The sequence below is a fragment of the Enhydra lutris genome, unplaced genomic scaffold (assembly GCF_002288905.1).
Source record: "Enhydra lutris kenyoni isolate GAN:26980312 unplaced genomic scaffold, ASM228890v2 scaffoldscaffold5, whole genome shotgun sequence".
NCBI lineage: Eukaryota > Metazoa > Chordata > Mammalia > Carnivora > Mustelidae > Enhydra > Enhydra lutris.
Window position 1 is genome coordinate 27,747,224 of NW_019154089.1, and position 15,493 is coordinate 27,762,716.

At 42.0% G+C, this 15,493-nt stretch overlaps 1 protein-coding gene across 1 annotated transcript in view; it reads left to right on the forward strand.

Moving 5' to 3' along the window:
• The window catches only part of LOC111141299 (ATPase phospholipid transporting 10B (putative)), a 98,259-nt gene that overhangs the window by 67,759 nt on the left and 15,007 nt on the right, over window positions 1-15,493 (forward strand). Inside the window, exons 15-18 of the mRNA XM_022493759.1 lie at window positions 2,715-3,036; window positions 5,954-6,030; window positions 8,055-8,180; window positions 14,615-14,815. Of these exons, the coding sequence (XP_022349467.1) occupies window positions 2,715-3,036; window positions 5,954-6,030; window positions 8,055-8,180; window positions 14,615-14,815 (726 nt within the window). The remainder of the gene's footprint in view (window positions 1-2,714; window positions 3,037-5,953; window positions 6,031-8,054; window positions 8,181-14,614; window positions 14,816-15,493) is intronic.

A 15,493-nucleotide genomic window follows, 5' to 3' on the forward strand; every position in this document is an offset into this window, starting at 1 on the left:
GTTAGCCCCTGTCCACACCCTAAGCCCACTAAACCTCTAAGATTAGTTTTTCTCACCCCCTTAACCTGGCTACGAGGATATGTAAAGCCAGAAACTGGGGAAAGCCATTCCAAATCTCAGATTTACTTAAACCCTAGTTTAATATAATTCTGTATTCAGTGAATAATTTCTCCAAGGGTTTTAATCTGCCTAATTCATTATAAATTGATTTAGGGCTACTATTTCTTTGTTATATACCTTAAATCTATAAGCATGTTATGGGACCTCTTTAGACCTCAGGGTTCACATCCATAAAATGAGAGAATTACTAACCCATCACTGAAAGGGCTGTTCTGTCAAGGAATTTAGAAGGAACTAGAGTATTTGATAGAAATTAATAACAGCAATGATTATTATCATTATTAGTAACATATATTGAAAGCTTAATGTGGTCCAGGTACCAAACCTCCCAAAACTTCACTCTCTTCATATGTAAAACAGGGATTAGAAAGATTTATTTCAGAGGCTATTGGCAGGATTATATAAGATCATAGAAGAAAAATACTTATTAGCATAGTATTTGTCTTAGTTAGCAAATTACTCCAAAATTTAATGGCTGCAAACAACCAATATTTATTATCCCACAGTTTCTGTGGGTTAGGAGTCCAGGGGCAGCTTAGCTGGGTACCTCTGGTTCAGGTCTTTCTGGAGGCTGCAGTTAAGCTGTCAGTCAGGGGTATGTGCTCATCTGAAGGCTCAACTGGTAGGTTGTTTGGATGTGGAGAGAAGCCTTTCTTCCAAGCTCGCAGACATGATTGCTGGCAAACTTCAGTTCCTCACCACATGGGCCTCTCCATAGAGCTGCTTCACAACATGGCAGCTGCTTTTCCCCCACAGCGAGCCGTCCAAGAGAGAGAGAAAAGAGTGCCAAATTGGAAGCCATGGTCTTTTTATAAGCTAATCTGGAAGAGACTTCCCATCACTTTTGCAGAATTCTTAACATTAGAAAGGAATTGCTAGATGTGGCTCACGCCCAAGGGAAGGGATCAGACAGGGGCATGCATCCCAGGAGGGCAGGGATCATTGAGAACCATCTTAGGGGCTCCCTACCCCAGTGCCTACCATATACTAAAGGTTAAATGAATGGTAACTATTTGGTTATTATATCACAATTTGAAATAAGTAAATTCAGAAACTTTGAAACTTATATCTCCAATGACTTCCTGCAGCCATATGTTGGAGAAATTTATATAATTTGTGTCTGCCCCAACTCCCAGCATGGACTGTCTTGATCTCTTTCCCAGATAAGTGCTTCAGGCATAACCACCCACTCCTGGAACTACTTCCTATTACCCCTCTAGGTTCTGGGCATACCCTATTGCTTGCAACACTCAATTCAGCATCCCTTAAGGGAAGACTCAGGAATGATTATCTGCAGTTCTACTCACTCCAGAATAAATAACTCCAAATATTCTCAGAAGCTTCTAGATTAATGGCCCCCAAACCTATCGTATCAGAACAGTCTTCACAATTTTTGCCTAAATCCACATATTACCTGTACTGTTTTTTTAATGGTTTCATTTAAATTGACTGACTTTAAACACATTTATTTTTAGAAATTTGTTAGCACTACAGTAAATGAAAATCATCCTTGCCATGAATAAAAGAACACTGCTAAATAAAGATCATGTGGACAAAATCAGAGAGGGAGATAAATCATAAGAGACTCTTAATCATAGGAAACAAACTGAGGGTTGCTGGAGGGGAGAGGGATGGAGGAATGGGGTTACTGGGTGATAGGCATTAAGGAAGGCACTTGATGTAATGAGTATTGGGTATTATATAAGACTGATGAATCACTGACCTCTACCTCTGAAACTAATATTATGTGTTAATTAATTGAATTTAAATTTTTAAAAAGTGTATAAAAAACAAAACAAAAAAATAAAGATTATGTGAAAGGAACAATGCTATTAAAATTGATGATACAGTTGACTGCCACAACTTTTCTCTATCTTTATTTGAAAGTAATGTTGCAAAATCTAAAGAGGTACAAAGGATATATTTAGAACCAAAAGGTGACTTTATCTCTGATACAATCAAAAGTAAAAGAGGAAAATTGATAAGAGCAAATAAATTCTTCACTAGGTTTCAGGGTAAACATCAGAAAAAATCAGTGAGAAGTTTCTTTACATCATTAAGATGTTCACATTCATCGTCAGTTTTAACCTCTATGACCAACACATTCATGCCAACAGATAAACATACAATGTATTTTTTTTAATTAAAAGCCATAATTTTGGTAATAATGATCTGCCTCCACTAGTAAGTTGGGTGAGCTAGGACAAGTTACTAATGATTTCACTGTTTCAGTTGCCTCATCACTCAATTTCCTCAGGAGAACTAAAATGACTTATGAGAAATAGAAAGCACAATACCATCATGACATTATTTATTGGCTTATACCATTCCTGTATCAGTCCCCATCTTGCTGAACTACTTCTACTCCCATTCCCTAGCCATCTCTCTTTTGCCATTAGTCTGCTTCCAAATTAACATTGCTTTGATGCCTTTTGAAATATTGCAGAGAAACGAGAGAAATCAGAAAATGCTTCCTGAGTAATCGCTATGGTGGTAGAGTTTCGTAACTATTTTACTAAAGGATAAAGTGAAATCTTCAACCTACATTTCCAGTGTTGCTTACTAATACCATATTTATTATTCTGACTCATTAGGAAACTTGTGAATCCATCCTCAGCTGTGCACTGGAAGAAGTAAAGCAATTTCATGGACCACAGAAGCCAGACCCCAAGCTCTTTGGGTTCTGTCTACCTTCTGAGACACTACCTCCCTCCTCAAGAGCTTCAGTCCCAGAAGTTGGATTGGTCATCGATGGGAAGACATTGAATGCCATTTTCCAGGGAAAACTGGAGATGAAATTTTTGGAGTTGACGCAGTACTGCCGGTCTGTCCTATGCTGCCGTTCCACCCCGCTCCAGAAGAGTATGATAGTCAAGTTGGTGCGAGACAAGTTGAGCGTCATGACCCTTTCCATAGGTACCTATCACGCCAAGATGTGGGTGCAGCCTGTGAGGCTGATCTGGCAAGAGGCCTGGACCAGAGTTGGAAGGTCATGTGTCAAAGTCAAGATACCCAGGCTGAGGATCACTGTCTTAGACTGAGAGAGTTCAAAGTGACAGCCAAGACTGGCAGCTGGGAGATGAAGCAGAGGCTCAGCAGAGTGGGAGAGTGAATCAAAGTTCTCCAGGATGAGCATATCACTAAGGAAAACTTAGGACTTGAATGGAGGTTAAAGCCAGAAGGAACCTCAAATTCAGAACATTCACATAACTCAGTAATATACACTCAGGCCAATTCAGTTCTGGGATACAGCCCATTCCCCTTTTGATACTCAACAGCTGGCATAATAACATAAACATCAGGTGTTTGTGGATTTGATATTCTGCTGAGTGTTGATGGCTTGTGGGGATATTGTAGAAGTTGAGCCTATCCCATACGTTCATTCCAAAATACAAGGCCCAGCACAAAGCAAACACTCAACGAATGCAGACCTGTTGGTTGATGAAGAAATTCCTCATAGGACCCTAAACTTTAAACGTGGTTAAGGCAGAGAAATCAGAACTGTACCTATATCAAACCTTCCAGGGACAAGCAACCTGGTTTCCAAGAATCTTCACAATCTGGTCTCCACTAACCCTCTAGCCACATCCTTCACCACAGCTACTGTCTGTTCCCCAACATCTGGCACTCCATGCTCTAACCAGATGGAACTGATTGCCATTCTCCATGAGCCTTGTCCTATCTCTCTTACTCCCGAGCCTTTGCATTTGCCAAGCTATTTCCTCTGTAAAATACCCCTTATTCCAATCCCATCTAACCTTCCTTGTCTCTGGGAACTCTTGCAACACACAGCCCTCACAGCTGCAGAGCACTGATACGCTTTCTGCAATGGCCTGCTCAGGAGACCAGGAGTTCCTTGAATAGTGGGAACCATATCAGTCTTATCATTTTGTCTGTGCTCTGCACATACCAAGCACATAGTAAACATTACATTCATTTAGGGATATTCCTACAGATGGTTCCAGGTTCTATCCTTCCTACACAGACATAGAAAGAGAGTTTCCTTCCTGGCATTTCAAATTAAGAAGCCTATTTGCACATTGTTTCTTCTCCCAGTCTTCAGGTGAAAGCAATTCAAACCAAAAAAAAAAAAAAAAGGGAGGTGGGGGGCATAGGCATAAAGGGAGCAAAGCTTTAGCAACTGCATCCTGATTTTATTCCCCAAATTGTCCTCTTCAGAACTTTAAACACACACAAGGCAACAGCCCAGGACTGACATTCTGAGGTAAGAAATTGGCTCCACTGCCACAGAAGCAGAAAAAAAACCCCGCAGGGTGAGTTATGGCGTGATTCCATACCTCTACTTCCACTGGTTTGCTAACAGAAGAAGTTAAAGAGTAGATTTGTTTTCCATGGGGAAGAAGAAAATAAATAATGATCATTACAAGAATAATGGCTACTTACATTCATAAAGTTTTAAAGATTAATTTTATTGCCAAATAACAAAGGAAAGAAAATTCTCTCCCCGATTCCATATTCTCCATGTTATCTAATACATATTTAAATGCATTCTATTATGAGAAGCTACTAGAAAAAGAGGTGGGGCCAGGAGGAGAATGACGGCAATGCGGGCCACAAACCATGGCCGCCAGGCTGAATCCAGCCCACTACATGCTTTTGCAGGGATATGAGAATGACTTTTATGTTTTTAACTGTGAAACGTGTACAAGACTATTTGCCTTTCAGCAAGAAGAGTTGTTCAGTTTTGCTTCTTGGCCCACAGAGCCTAAAATATTTACTATCTGGCCCCTTATAGAAAAAGTTTGCTAATCTCTAGTCTGAAAGATAAAGCTTTGGGAAAAGCCAGGTTTGTAAGGAAAGCCTCACTGGGTAGAGCTGTGCTGTGTAAAATGGTTGCTACCTAGCTATATATAGGTATTGAAATTTATAATTAAATAGAATTTCACCAGCCACATTTCGATAGTCATATGGGGCTCGTGGTCTCCATATTAGACAGTAAAGATAGATGATATTTCCATCATCACTGAAAAACTATATGACAGTGCTGGAGGCTGTGTATTTTTGTGCCCTAACCGCCAATTTCCTGAAATAAACACCTTAGCTCGTTAAATGGGAACACAGTGTGATTAAACGTTCCTCAACTAAAAAAAAAAAAAAAAAATCAGTCAATCCCATTTTCCTATATTCAGAAACAAAACCGAACACCATCCCTGTCCTTGGACACCATCGCCAATCTGATGATTTAGCTGTCCAGACCTTCCAATGGTCTTAATACGGTAAATATTTTAGCTTCTACTGAGTTAGGAAAGGTAGCAAAGATCTTCGTGCCAATGCTCCTGGGCCCCTTCCCTAGCTTGGTTTACCCTTGCAGAATCTCTATGTTGCTCAGATTCTCCATTTGCTCATTAGTGAAGTCCACTATAACATTTGTGAAGGCCTTTTAGTGTAAACTGCAAAGCCATGCCCCAGCCTCACTCACCACTTTATTCCCAATACCTAATATTGTGCCTAGACAAAAGGTACAATAAACATTTGTCAAATAATAGAGCTTCTTGTCAAAGAAGAAAAGGCTATGGTGAGTGCTGTGAAGTATGTAAACCTGGCGATTCACAGACCTTTACCTCTGGGGCTAATAATATATGTTAACAAAAAAAATTTTTTTAATTAAAAAAAAAAGAAGAAGAAGAAAAGACCTCTCTCAGGCCAAATACTGTAGCAATGACTTTTCTTGTAGGACTATTCAGAGCAATGTTAAATGTATTCAATTATGTACAAATGGGGAGACTTTAGAGCCATTCGTGTAACACCCTTTTCATTGTCATGCAGCAGTTAGACCAGGAATAAAGACACCTCATGATCTCTCTCCTTTCAGGTGATGGAGCAAATGACGTAAGCATGATTCAAGCTGCTGATATTGGAATTGGGATATCTGGACAGGAAGGCATGCAGGTACTGTTCCCCTCAATTATTCTCATTTCTTCCCTCCGACCCTTTTTGGAGAGTTATGGAATTCCCCCCCAGTGTTGGAGGATCTTCTCCCCAAGAGCTTTGCAGAATCATCATCTGAGAGTCACAGGGCTTCCATGCCTATACATAACCTCCATCACTATATCCTTTGCTGCCCAGTCCTTCTGATACAGAGGAAAATTGAAGGATGCTTAGCCTTTTTTACTGGGGGGAGGGGGGGTGCAAAAAAAGTGGTTTTATTAAGGCATGGGGAAAGGACCCATGGGCAGAAAGAGCTGCACCAAGGTCATGGGGAGTGGCCCGTTATATACTTTCAAGTTGGGAGGGAGTTACAGATAGCATAAGTCCCTAGGGAATTTTGGAAGTAAGGTTTCCAGGACCTAGAGGGGGCTTAGCTTTACCAGCAATACCTATAGTCTAAAGCCTCCCTGAATGGGAGGGGCTAAGCTTTCTACTGACTCCGTTCTTCCTCTCTGTAACCTCTATCCACATCCAAGACTGCGGTGCCCTCCATGAGCAGTGACAGATATAAGGACATTTGAAAACATTTTTCAATTGCCATTTTAGTCTTGATGGCTAGATTGACCTATAAATTGTAAGGTACACTTACTAAGTCAAAATTCAGCTTGGGACAAGCATACTAGCTTGAGCTACTAACATTTCCCACTAAAAGAGACCCCACTTTGTGGTTTTGAACCATTAACAACTATATTCCCACCACTAGTACAGACAGGAGGCATTGCCTAAATTTGTTGGTAAGGATGAAAGAACACAGTTACCTTTTGAGTTTCTTCCATAAGCCAGCACTGTACCAGGCATCTCGCATTTATTATTTCAATTGATTTGAACGATCACATCCCTGTGTGTTAGGAATTATTATTCCTTTTTTTTTCCTAGATGAAACCGATGCTGGGAAAGGTTAAACAGCCTGACCAAGACTTATACCAGGGTCCATAACCAGGCACTTCCAAACCTCATACTTCTTTTTTTTTTAATTAACATATAATGTATTATTTGTTTTAGGGGTTCAGGTCTGTGATTTATCAGTTTTACACAATTCACAGCACTCACCATAGCACATATGCTCCCCAATGTCCATCACCCAGCTACCCTATCCCTTCCACCTCCCTCCCCTCCAGCCCAGTTTGTTTCCTGAGATTAAGAGTCTCTTATGGTTTGTCTCCCTCTCTGGTTTCATCTTGTTTCATTTTTCCCTCCCTTCCCCTATGATCCTCTGTCGTATTTCTCGAATTCCTCAAATCAGTGAGATAATATGATTATTGTCTTTCTCTGATTAATTAATTTCACTTAGGATAATACCCTCTAATTCCATTCATGTCATTGCAAATGGCAGGATTTCAGGGTTTTGATGGCTGCATAGTATTCCGTTATATGTATATACACCACATCTTCTTTATCCATCTGTTGATGGGCATCTAGACTCTTTCCATAGTTTCAAACCTCTTTTTTGAAACATAGTTTCAAAACTCTTAAGAGTACCATGACCTATGTCCTGTTCTGAATAATCTCAAGGGCAGAAGACACAGTTCAGCTCCATGTAAAGGAAGAGCTCTCCCACCATCAGCTCCATGTGAGGGTGGAGCCAATGTTCTTCCGCAGGAGGCAACCAGGGTGTTGAGAGGTGTGAGGCTTTTCTGCATGGACGCCACTACTTTCTGGTTAGCCGTCGCATCTCTAGCATGGTGCCAACACATTTTAGGCCACAGTTAATGTTTATCAGATAAATGGAAGGAAATGAAAGGCCAGACTAGACCACTAATTCTTTACAAGCTGCCTTTCTTGGATTCTAGTGAGGTTTGGATTTTTCAGAAGAAAGGATGGGGGATGTCCAATTCCAAAGAGCCACCCTAGGTACCACTTAATGACAAAGGGTCTTTTTGGCCCTACCAGGTACGGACCTAGAACAAAGCAGAGCCCTCAAGGGGGACTCTTTGGTTCACTGGTGGCCATGGGTAGAAGCTGATGTCTCTGTTCTGCCCTCTCAGGCTGTTATGGCCAGCGACTTTGCCATATCCCGCTTCAGACACCTCAAGAAGCTGCTGCTTGTGCATGGCCACTGGTGTTACTCGCGCCTGGCCAGGATGGTGGTGTACTACTTCTACAAGAACGTGGTGAGTAGCCCTATGGGAACCTCTTGTGCAGGCCTTGGTAGGCCCTGCCAGGGGACTGCTCCTACCACAGTGGTAAGACAAACAAGCTCAGCATAAGGGAGGGAGACAGGCCGGCCTAGATTTTGAATCCTGAAACCTTCCTACTAGTTCTGTGAACTTGAGCAATATAACTCACTTCTCTGGGTCTCAATTTCTTCTTTTGTGACATTATTGTGAGCATTAGCAACACTGTATGGAAAGCACCTGGTACAAAGAAGGCAGCATGAGTGGTTACAAGCATGGACTTTTGAGTCAAACATATTTGTTTCAAGTCTAGGCTCTTTTATTTGGTAATGGCCTTATACCTTCTTTTTACCATCTGTAAAATGGGAATGATAATAGTACCTTTCTCCTATATTTGCTAGAAGGATTAAAGGAGAGCTTGTTTATAAAGTAATTAGCACATAGTAATCACCCTATAGAGTCAGCCATCATTTTTATTATTGCTATTGCCATTGCTCTTAGATGGGCTCCATAGAGGAGATTTACTTTCTGACTACAAGAAAAAAGGACTTGAAGAATAATTAGCCTGACACATATCTTAAATTTTCTCCCCAGACAGACCCTCCCCAATGCAAGCACTATACCCCATGCCTTGGGAGAGTACAGGTTTAAGACTGGAGTCCCTGGCTTCACCTGATACATACATCATTTCAGCTTCCCCAGCCTTCCCAGCAGGGAATTCACTGAGGTCAGGACATTAAATAAAATGTCTCATGGCAAAAATGTTTGGATTGGGGAGATCATCTGGGTTTTAGTCTTGCCTGACTCTAGCACACTGTGTGAACTTGGAAGTTACTTAACCTCTCTGAGCCTTGGTTTCCTCATCAATAATATGGAGACACTAGGACTCCCTCTGTCCCTAGAAGTATTATCAAGAGACTTTAGTGCCAGAGCTCAGGAAAGCATGTGACACTATACAATCATAGGAAGGTAACATTGTTTCTCCTAAAAAATACATCCATTTCTGTCTTGTTGATAAGAGCCCAAAGCAGGCACACCCTAACTGAGGCATTAAAACTTTCAGAGGCTCTTACTTGAAAAGCCCTTGATTAACAATGGGTATTGGAAAAAGCCAGAACGTTGCTGTACTAAGGGAGGGAACTAGGGGCCTGAGTTTTCATTACCTAGTTCAAGGACCTTTGAATAATCCCCAAGAGTCTCCAAATAAAATCCAATTCCTGTTTGCATAAGGAAAAAGGGAGGATTAAGAGTTGAGTGACGAGTAGAGTGATGTCAGAGAAACACGTTAGCCAAGTAGCAGCTGCAAAATTGCATTTTGTCCCCTTGTTCCATTCTCCCAGTCCTGATTTAGGCATTGTCACAGTTGCCCTCCCTCAAGAGTGAGCATTTTTTTGCAAAGTTCAATGTATACGTAAATAAACAGCATGACAAAAAATAATGTAAATTCGATAAACTGCATGGTAATATTCAGCCAGTCTATGCAAACAAGTCACTCTATTTAACTTGAAACTCACTCTGGGCATGAAAGGCTGTTTACTTAGAATTCAAAATGCCCGTTTAATTTTTTTTTTTTCTTGCCTCCAAAGGAGCTGTTCTTTGAATAAGCACAACCTCTTCTCCACATTAAATTTGTGAAATAGAAAAGGAAATGTTTCCAGCCAGCCATGCTTTCATAGCTTAAATGGTATTTATTTCCAGCCTGATGCCGTGCTCGAAATTGTGATACTGATGCCGCATTATCTCCCCATTGCAATTAGAGGGTGGAGAACTATGACTTTCACATCCGAAACCAATTTCAGAGGGGATTAAAATGCTGCCTGCTCTGAAATTTGAACAATGAATTAATTACTGCACTGTAGCTTCTTGGGAGGAAAACGCAGGCCCCGTTTCAGTGATGCCGTCACCAGGTTCTGGGCGCCCCCTCCATAGGGCAGAGATTCCAGCGGATGGAAGCAGAAGCAACAAGGTCCTAACAGGGCCTGTGGAGGAAGAAAACAGTGTTAAACTCCAGGATATTGTTGGGACAATGGAACGATGACTGATTTCATTTATTCAAATCATTATTGAACATTTCCTGAGCCTGACAGTCTAAATCAGGGCTCAGTGAGCTTGTTCTACAAAGGGCCAGGTAAGAAATACTTTAGTTTTGCAGGCCGTGTAGTCCATGTTACTTACTCCTCATCTGACCTACTCAACTCTGCTGCGGCAAAATGAAAGCAAACTGTAGACAACATGCAAATGAATCAATGTGGCTGTGTCCCAACGAAACCTGATTTATGGCTGGATTTGGCCTGTAGGAAGGGGTTTGTCATCTCCTGGGCTCCATAAATCTTGCTTCTCAAAACGTGGTTTCTGGGCCAGAAGCATTAGCATCACCTAGATGCTAGTTAGAAATGCAGATCCTTAGAACTGCATCCCGGGACTACTGTCTCAGAATGTCACTTTTAGTAAGATCCCCGGCTAATTTGTATGGACCTTAAAGATTAAGAAGTACTACTATAGGAAAAGAAGTATTACTATGCTAAAAGAAAAGAAAAAATACTTTACCATATTTTCTTACGCACATCTCCCTCGAAGAAGGTCAGGGTGCTAAGGACATATCATCAGGAGATTCTTGACCTAATCAGTTAGAAAGAAAGTAACATTTAAGCTAGGACCAAAAAGAAGAGCTAGAACTATGAATTTGCCAGTTTCCTTGCCAAGAAGGAGAGGCTTGACAACCTGAGTCTTCATAGAAAATATTTTAGGTTTATAATTTTATATCATATACTGTATCTAATTCCAAAAAAGGAGATGAAAGTGACTTATAGTAAAAACAGAGGCAATAGAGAAGCAAGAAGGGAAATTTATAAGAGTATAGAGCAAAATTACAGAAAGGAAAGAAGTCAGTTGTACCAGGAACCTGGGTTAAGATGCTAAATATTAAATGTCGGGTTAAAACAAGCATACCAGTTCTCCAGGAGGAACACTCTCTCTTTGCATCAATTTGTCAAGCAAACCTTTAGACGGTCACACAAAAACCTTCAAGAAACTGTCTTCTGTGGCATTTTTGTTGGAAATGAAAATTAACCTCCATATGGTAACTTTTTCTAACAACCCTTGATAAATCAGTATTAAATTATAATTCAGTAGGAATGGTTCTATGGAAAAATGAGCCAATGATATCCAAGCAGTGTTCTCTCCCTTTGACTAGGGATTAAAACCCTTCAATACTGCCCATGTGTGACGTGTAAGGCAAGGAGCTCAGTAAATGCTAGTTTTCCAACACCAAGGTCCCCAGAGTTCTCCACGCCACTCTTGATTGCTGTAGTGTCCTTGGTACTTAGCACAGCTGGTTAATGTTTGGCATAGCATCACTAGCATTAACATCCACCAACATCTATAGGGAACCAACCACATACCAGGTGCTGTCCTGGTATGTATGTTTATGTATGTATGTAACTCTGAGAGCTACATGTAATATTGGGGTTAAGACCAAAAATATGTGCTAGAACCAGACTGAGTTCAAATCCCAGCCCCAATCTGCTACTTAGCAATGTGGCCTTGAGTGACTTACTTCAGCTCTGTGTCTCAGTCTTTTCACCTGTAAAAGGGGGATACTACCTAACTCACAGGGTTATTATATACATAAATGAGTTAATATGTGTGAGGTACCCAGTAAATCTTCCATCAGCCCTGTGGGGGTAGGGACAGTTATTGTCCATCTATAGATATGGTAGCTGAAAGCCAAAGGGGTTACCCAGATCACACAGCTAAGTACATCACAGAATCAGGATGGGACCTAGTTCCACTGTACTCCAAAATCCCCAGACTGAATGTCCTCTCCACCATGGCATTCAGTGTCTCCCAGAGGTCCAAGCACCCTGTTCTCCAGCAGTTGCCAAATTCTTTGTGTGTTTTCTGCTGTCCAAGCATCTCTAGCACCGTGTCTCAACATAAATTGTTCAAGAAATATCATGTGATATCACACTTGACCAGAGAGCTTCAGACAGCCTCCAACACCAGCCAGTCACCGCTCTCTTCCTCCTTTAGCTTAGACTGTGGCTGGAGCTTGGGTGAAAACTGGGTCAAGCATCATAGAATCTACCAGATAAGCTTGTACAACTTAAAAGCTGCAATTTGGAGAGGAAAGATTGAGGCTTGGAGTCAGAAAGACCAGATCTACATTGCAAATATCAGACGATGGCCTACAGCTGGCAAACTTGCTGCCTTGCTCTCTTGGCCCCCATGGCGGGAACTGCCAATCACAGCATTCTGTGTTCAGTACTTTCCCCTACGTGTAGCACTTTAGGATGGATCCACCTGGCCTCTCATGGTGTAGGATAAATGACTCTAGACATTAGTGCTGGAGACTGAGCTGTAGTCTCAGATCTTGAATTGGTTTAACAAGAGCATCCACTTCCCCCATCATGTTTATGAGGATGGACTCTAGAGCCAGAACATCTGAGCTTGAACTCCAATCTGTTACTTAATAGCTGTCTACTGCCAAAGCCAGGACTCTGAGGCTCAGTTTCTTCAACTGTAAAATGAGAGTAGTGATGACTGACTGCCTCATGGAGCTGTTAGGTGGCTCATGGGTCAGAACAGAGTTTAGCAAATAGTAAGTGCTTTGGGTGTTTGTGTTGCTATTAGTAGCCTCATCTGTAAGATGGTCTCACTTCCAGCTCTGGCATCCTAGGCTTCTACAACTTCAAGTCACAGTTCCAGCCCCAGGTGGCCAAGGGTATTTGGTACGGTCACTTAGTCTATCTGAGCTGCTCAGTCTACCTATGTGTAAGGGAGATAAGAGTTACTGTCTTGCCCATCTTGCTGGGGAGGGAGAAGCAAGGCAAGGTTCTCAAAGGGGGGAAAAAAAAGAGAGAGAGAGAGAGATCAAAGCTTCATACAGCTGCTGAATGCTAATACCACGGGGACTTTAGTATTTCAAGTTCCTCTTAAGCCGACCATGTCAAGTGCACAAGTGGTTGTTGTTGATCTCAAAACTCTAAGTCTGCCCATAGTATATTTCAAACCTACCAGCACAACAAACAGATTGAGCCTTCTCACTCCTTCTGACAGAAAGATGCAAGGTCCAGGATATCTCAGGGCACCAGGATCTCTTTCAGAGCCAAGAAACATCCCACAGGTCACCTGAGCAGAAAAGCCAAAGGATAGAGCTCCTTAGCTAGAATCTCTCTGTTAGCATTGTTACTGTGTAATCCAATAGGAGATTAAGAAAGTTTGGGGGTAGTCAAAGAGAAAGAGCTTTGAAAATTCAGATGCTGGTTGTGTGACTTTCTAGCTCTGAACTTGGACAAGAGGTAAGTGAGTATCTGAAAACCTCAGATTCCTTGTCAGTTGAGTAGGGCTAATAACATTATCATCAAGCTATAACATTTATATAATATGTACTATTTTTATTAGCAATAAGCTTTCAAGAGTCTTGGGACAAATTAGGTCTATGGCACACCTAATCTACTATATACTAAAATAGTATAATATATATCACACACTTGGCATGAATAGAAGCTTCAGTAATGATCATTGGTGTTACTAGAATTAGCATGTCCATGTTATTAAAATTCTAGAGAACCTCTTCAAAATAACCCTGGCCCAACAGTTAGAACACGAACATTCTAGTTTGTACACAAACCTGCTGAATGATTTCTTGTAATACATTTCACCTTTCTGTGCCTCAGTCACACAGAGCTGAGAATTTCTAGTCCTAACTCTGGGAGCAGCAGTTTACGTGACCATCTTGTTCAGGTTACCAAAGCATATCACAGTGTGGTAGGTAATACTAGTGACCCAGCCCATCTCAGGGTGGGGTGCTTTTGAGTGGGAAACAGCTTTAGAAAGCATAAAGAAACAGGGAGAAGATTTCTTACTCTTCTGAGTTGTATGACCATTAGGAAAATAATGTAAGGAAAACCTCATGAAATTATCTTCCCACCAGTCTTCCTGCCCATGGTCCAGTCTTTCTATGATTCCTTCCCCAGGAGCACCGCCTTCTTTTTCCACATTACTGCTAATAATAACTACCTTATCCCATGCCAGGTCTAGGTACGACTGTTCCTGTGTGAAAGAGGGCAAGGTGATGTTCAGAAACGTTAAGCAATTTGCTCCAGGTGACACAGCTCATAAGTGACAGACCTGGAAATTCCAAACCAACCTTTTCTGCCTCCACAACCTGTGCTGTTAACCAGCACAGTGTACTTATCTTAACGAGTCGGTGTAGTTCCCTTCAGGTCCTAACTCACAGTCATAGTTGTTGTAGCAGCAGCTGCTACTCTAAGGATTAGTTACCGCTGACCCTTACACAACTCTGCGTGTCACAAATGAGAAAACAGAAGCTCCAAGTCAGCGTGGTGACTTGCCAGAGGCTCCTAAGCAGCCGTTGGTGACCACAGCCCACGGGTCCTCACTCACAAGGCCACACTCTCCGCCTGCAGTGCTATGTCAACCTGCTCTTCTGGTACCAGTTTTTCTGTGGTTTCTCCGGCTCCACCATGATCGATTACTGGCAGATGATATTCTTCAACCTCTTCTTCACGTCCTTGCCTCCTCTTGTCTTCGGAGTCCTCGATAAAGACATCTCTGCAGAGACACTCCTGGCGTTGCCCGAGCTGTACAAGAGTGGCCAAAACTCTGAGGTAAGATGGAGAGGCCCCAGCTCCTCCCTGCTGGTGTCAGGGAAGGAGCACTGACCTGGGGTCGGGGGCCCTTGCACTCCTGTCGCCACTCTGCCTCTGTCCTCCCATGTGACCCACTCCCCATTCCTGGCCTGTTTCTCATGAGGGTGATAGATCAAACCAGTGGGTTTCTAGGAAATCATCAGGATGGTTTCCTAGAAGGCAGAAAGAGGTCGCATTGACACCCTGAATGGTTTGGAGAAATCAGACCACAGGCACTCCAGGTGGTCCAATTTGCACAGACACAGCCCAGAGACTGGATGGAAGAGACACACAGGGAAACTGACTGCCTTGAGGGAAGCGTTCTGGGAAGAGGGGCATTAAATGCATGAGAATACCTCTGGGCCCAGGAGAAAGGTGTTTGAGAGCTAGTAATATTTTGTGGACAGCCAACAAAGAACCAAGCCCAGTCCTAACCCAAAAATGGTAGGAGAGCAACAGAGCTACCCTAGCACATCAGGCGAGAGAGACACAGTGATGGCACACGTACACCCAGAGCTCCTCTGATTTTTCCCCTCCCTCTGATGTACTAGATATATAATGTATTCCTTGGGTATCTAACAGTAAGAGAAGTTAATACAGCAAAAACAAACTGAGAATAGCTTCACTTTTCTAGGGAAGGCAGGAGGAGGGAAGCAC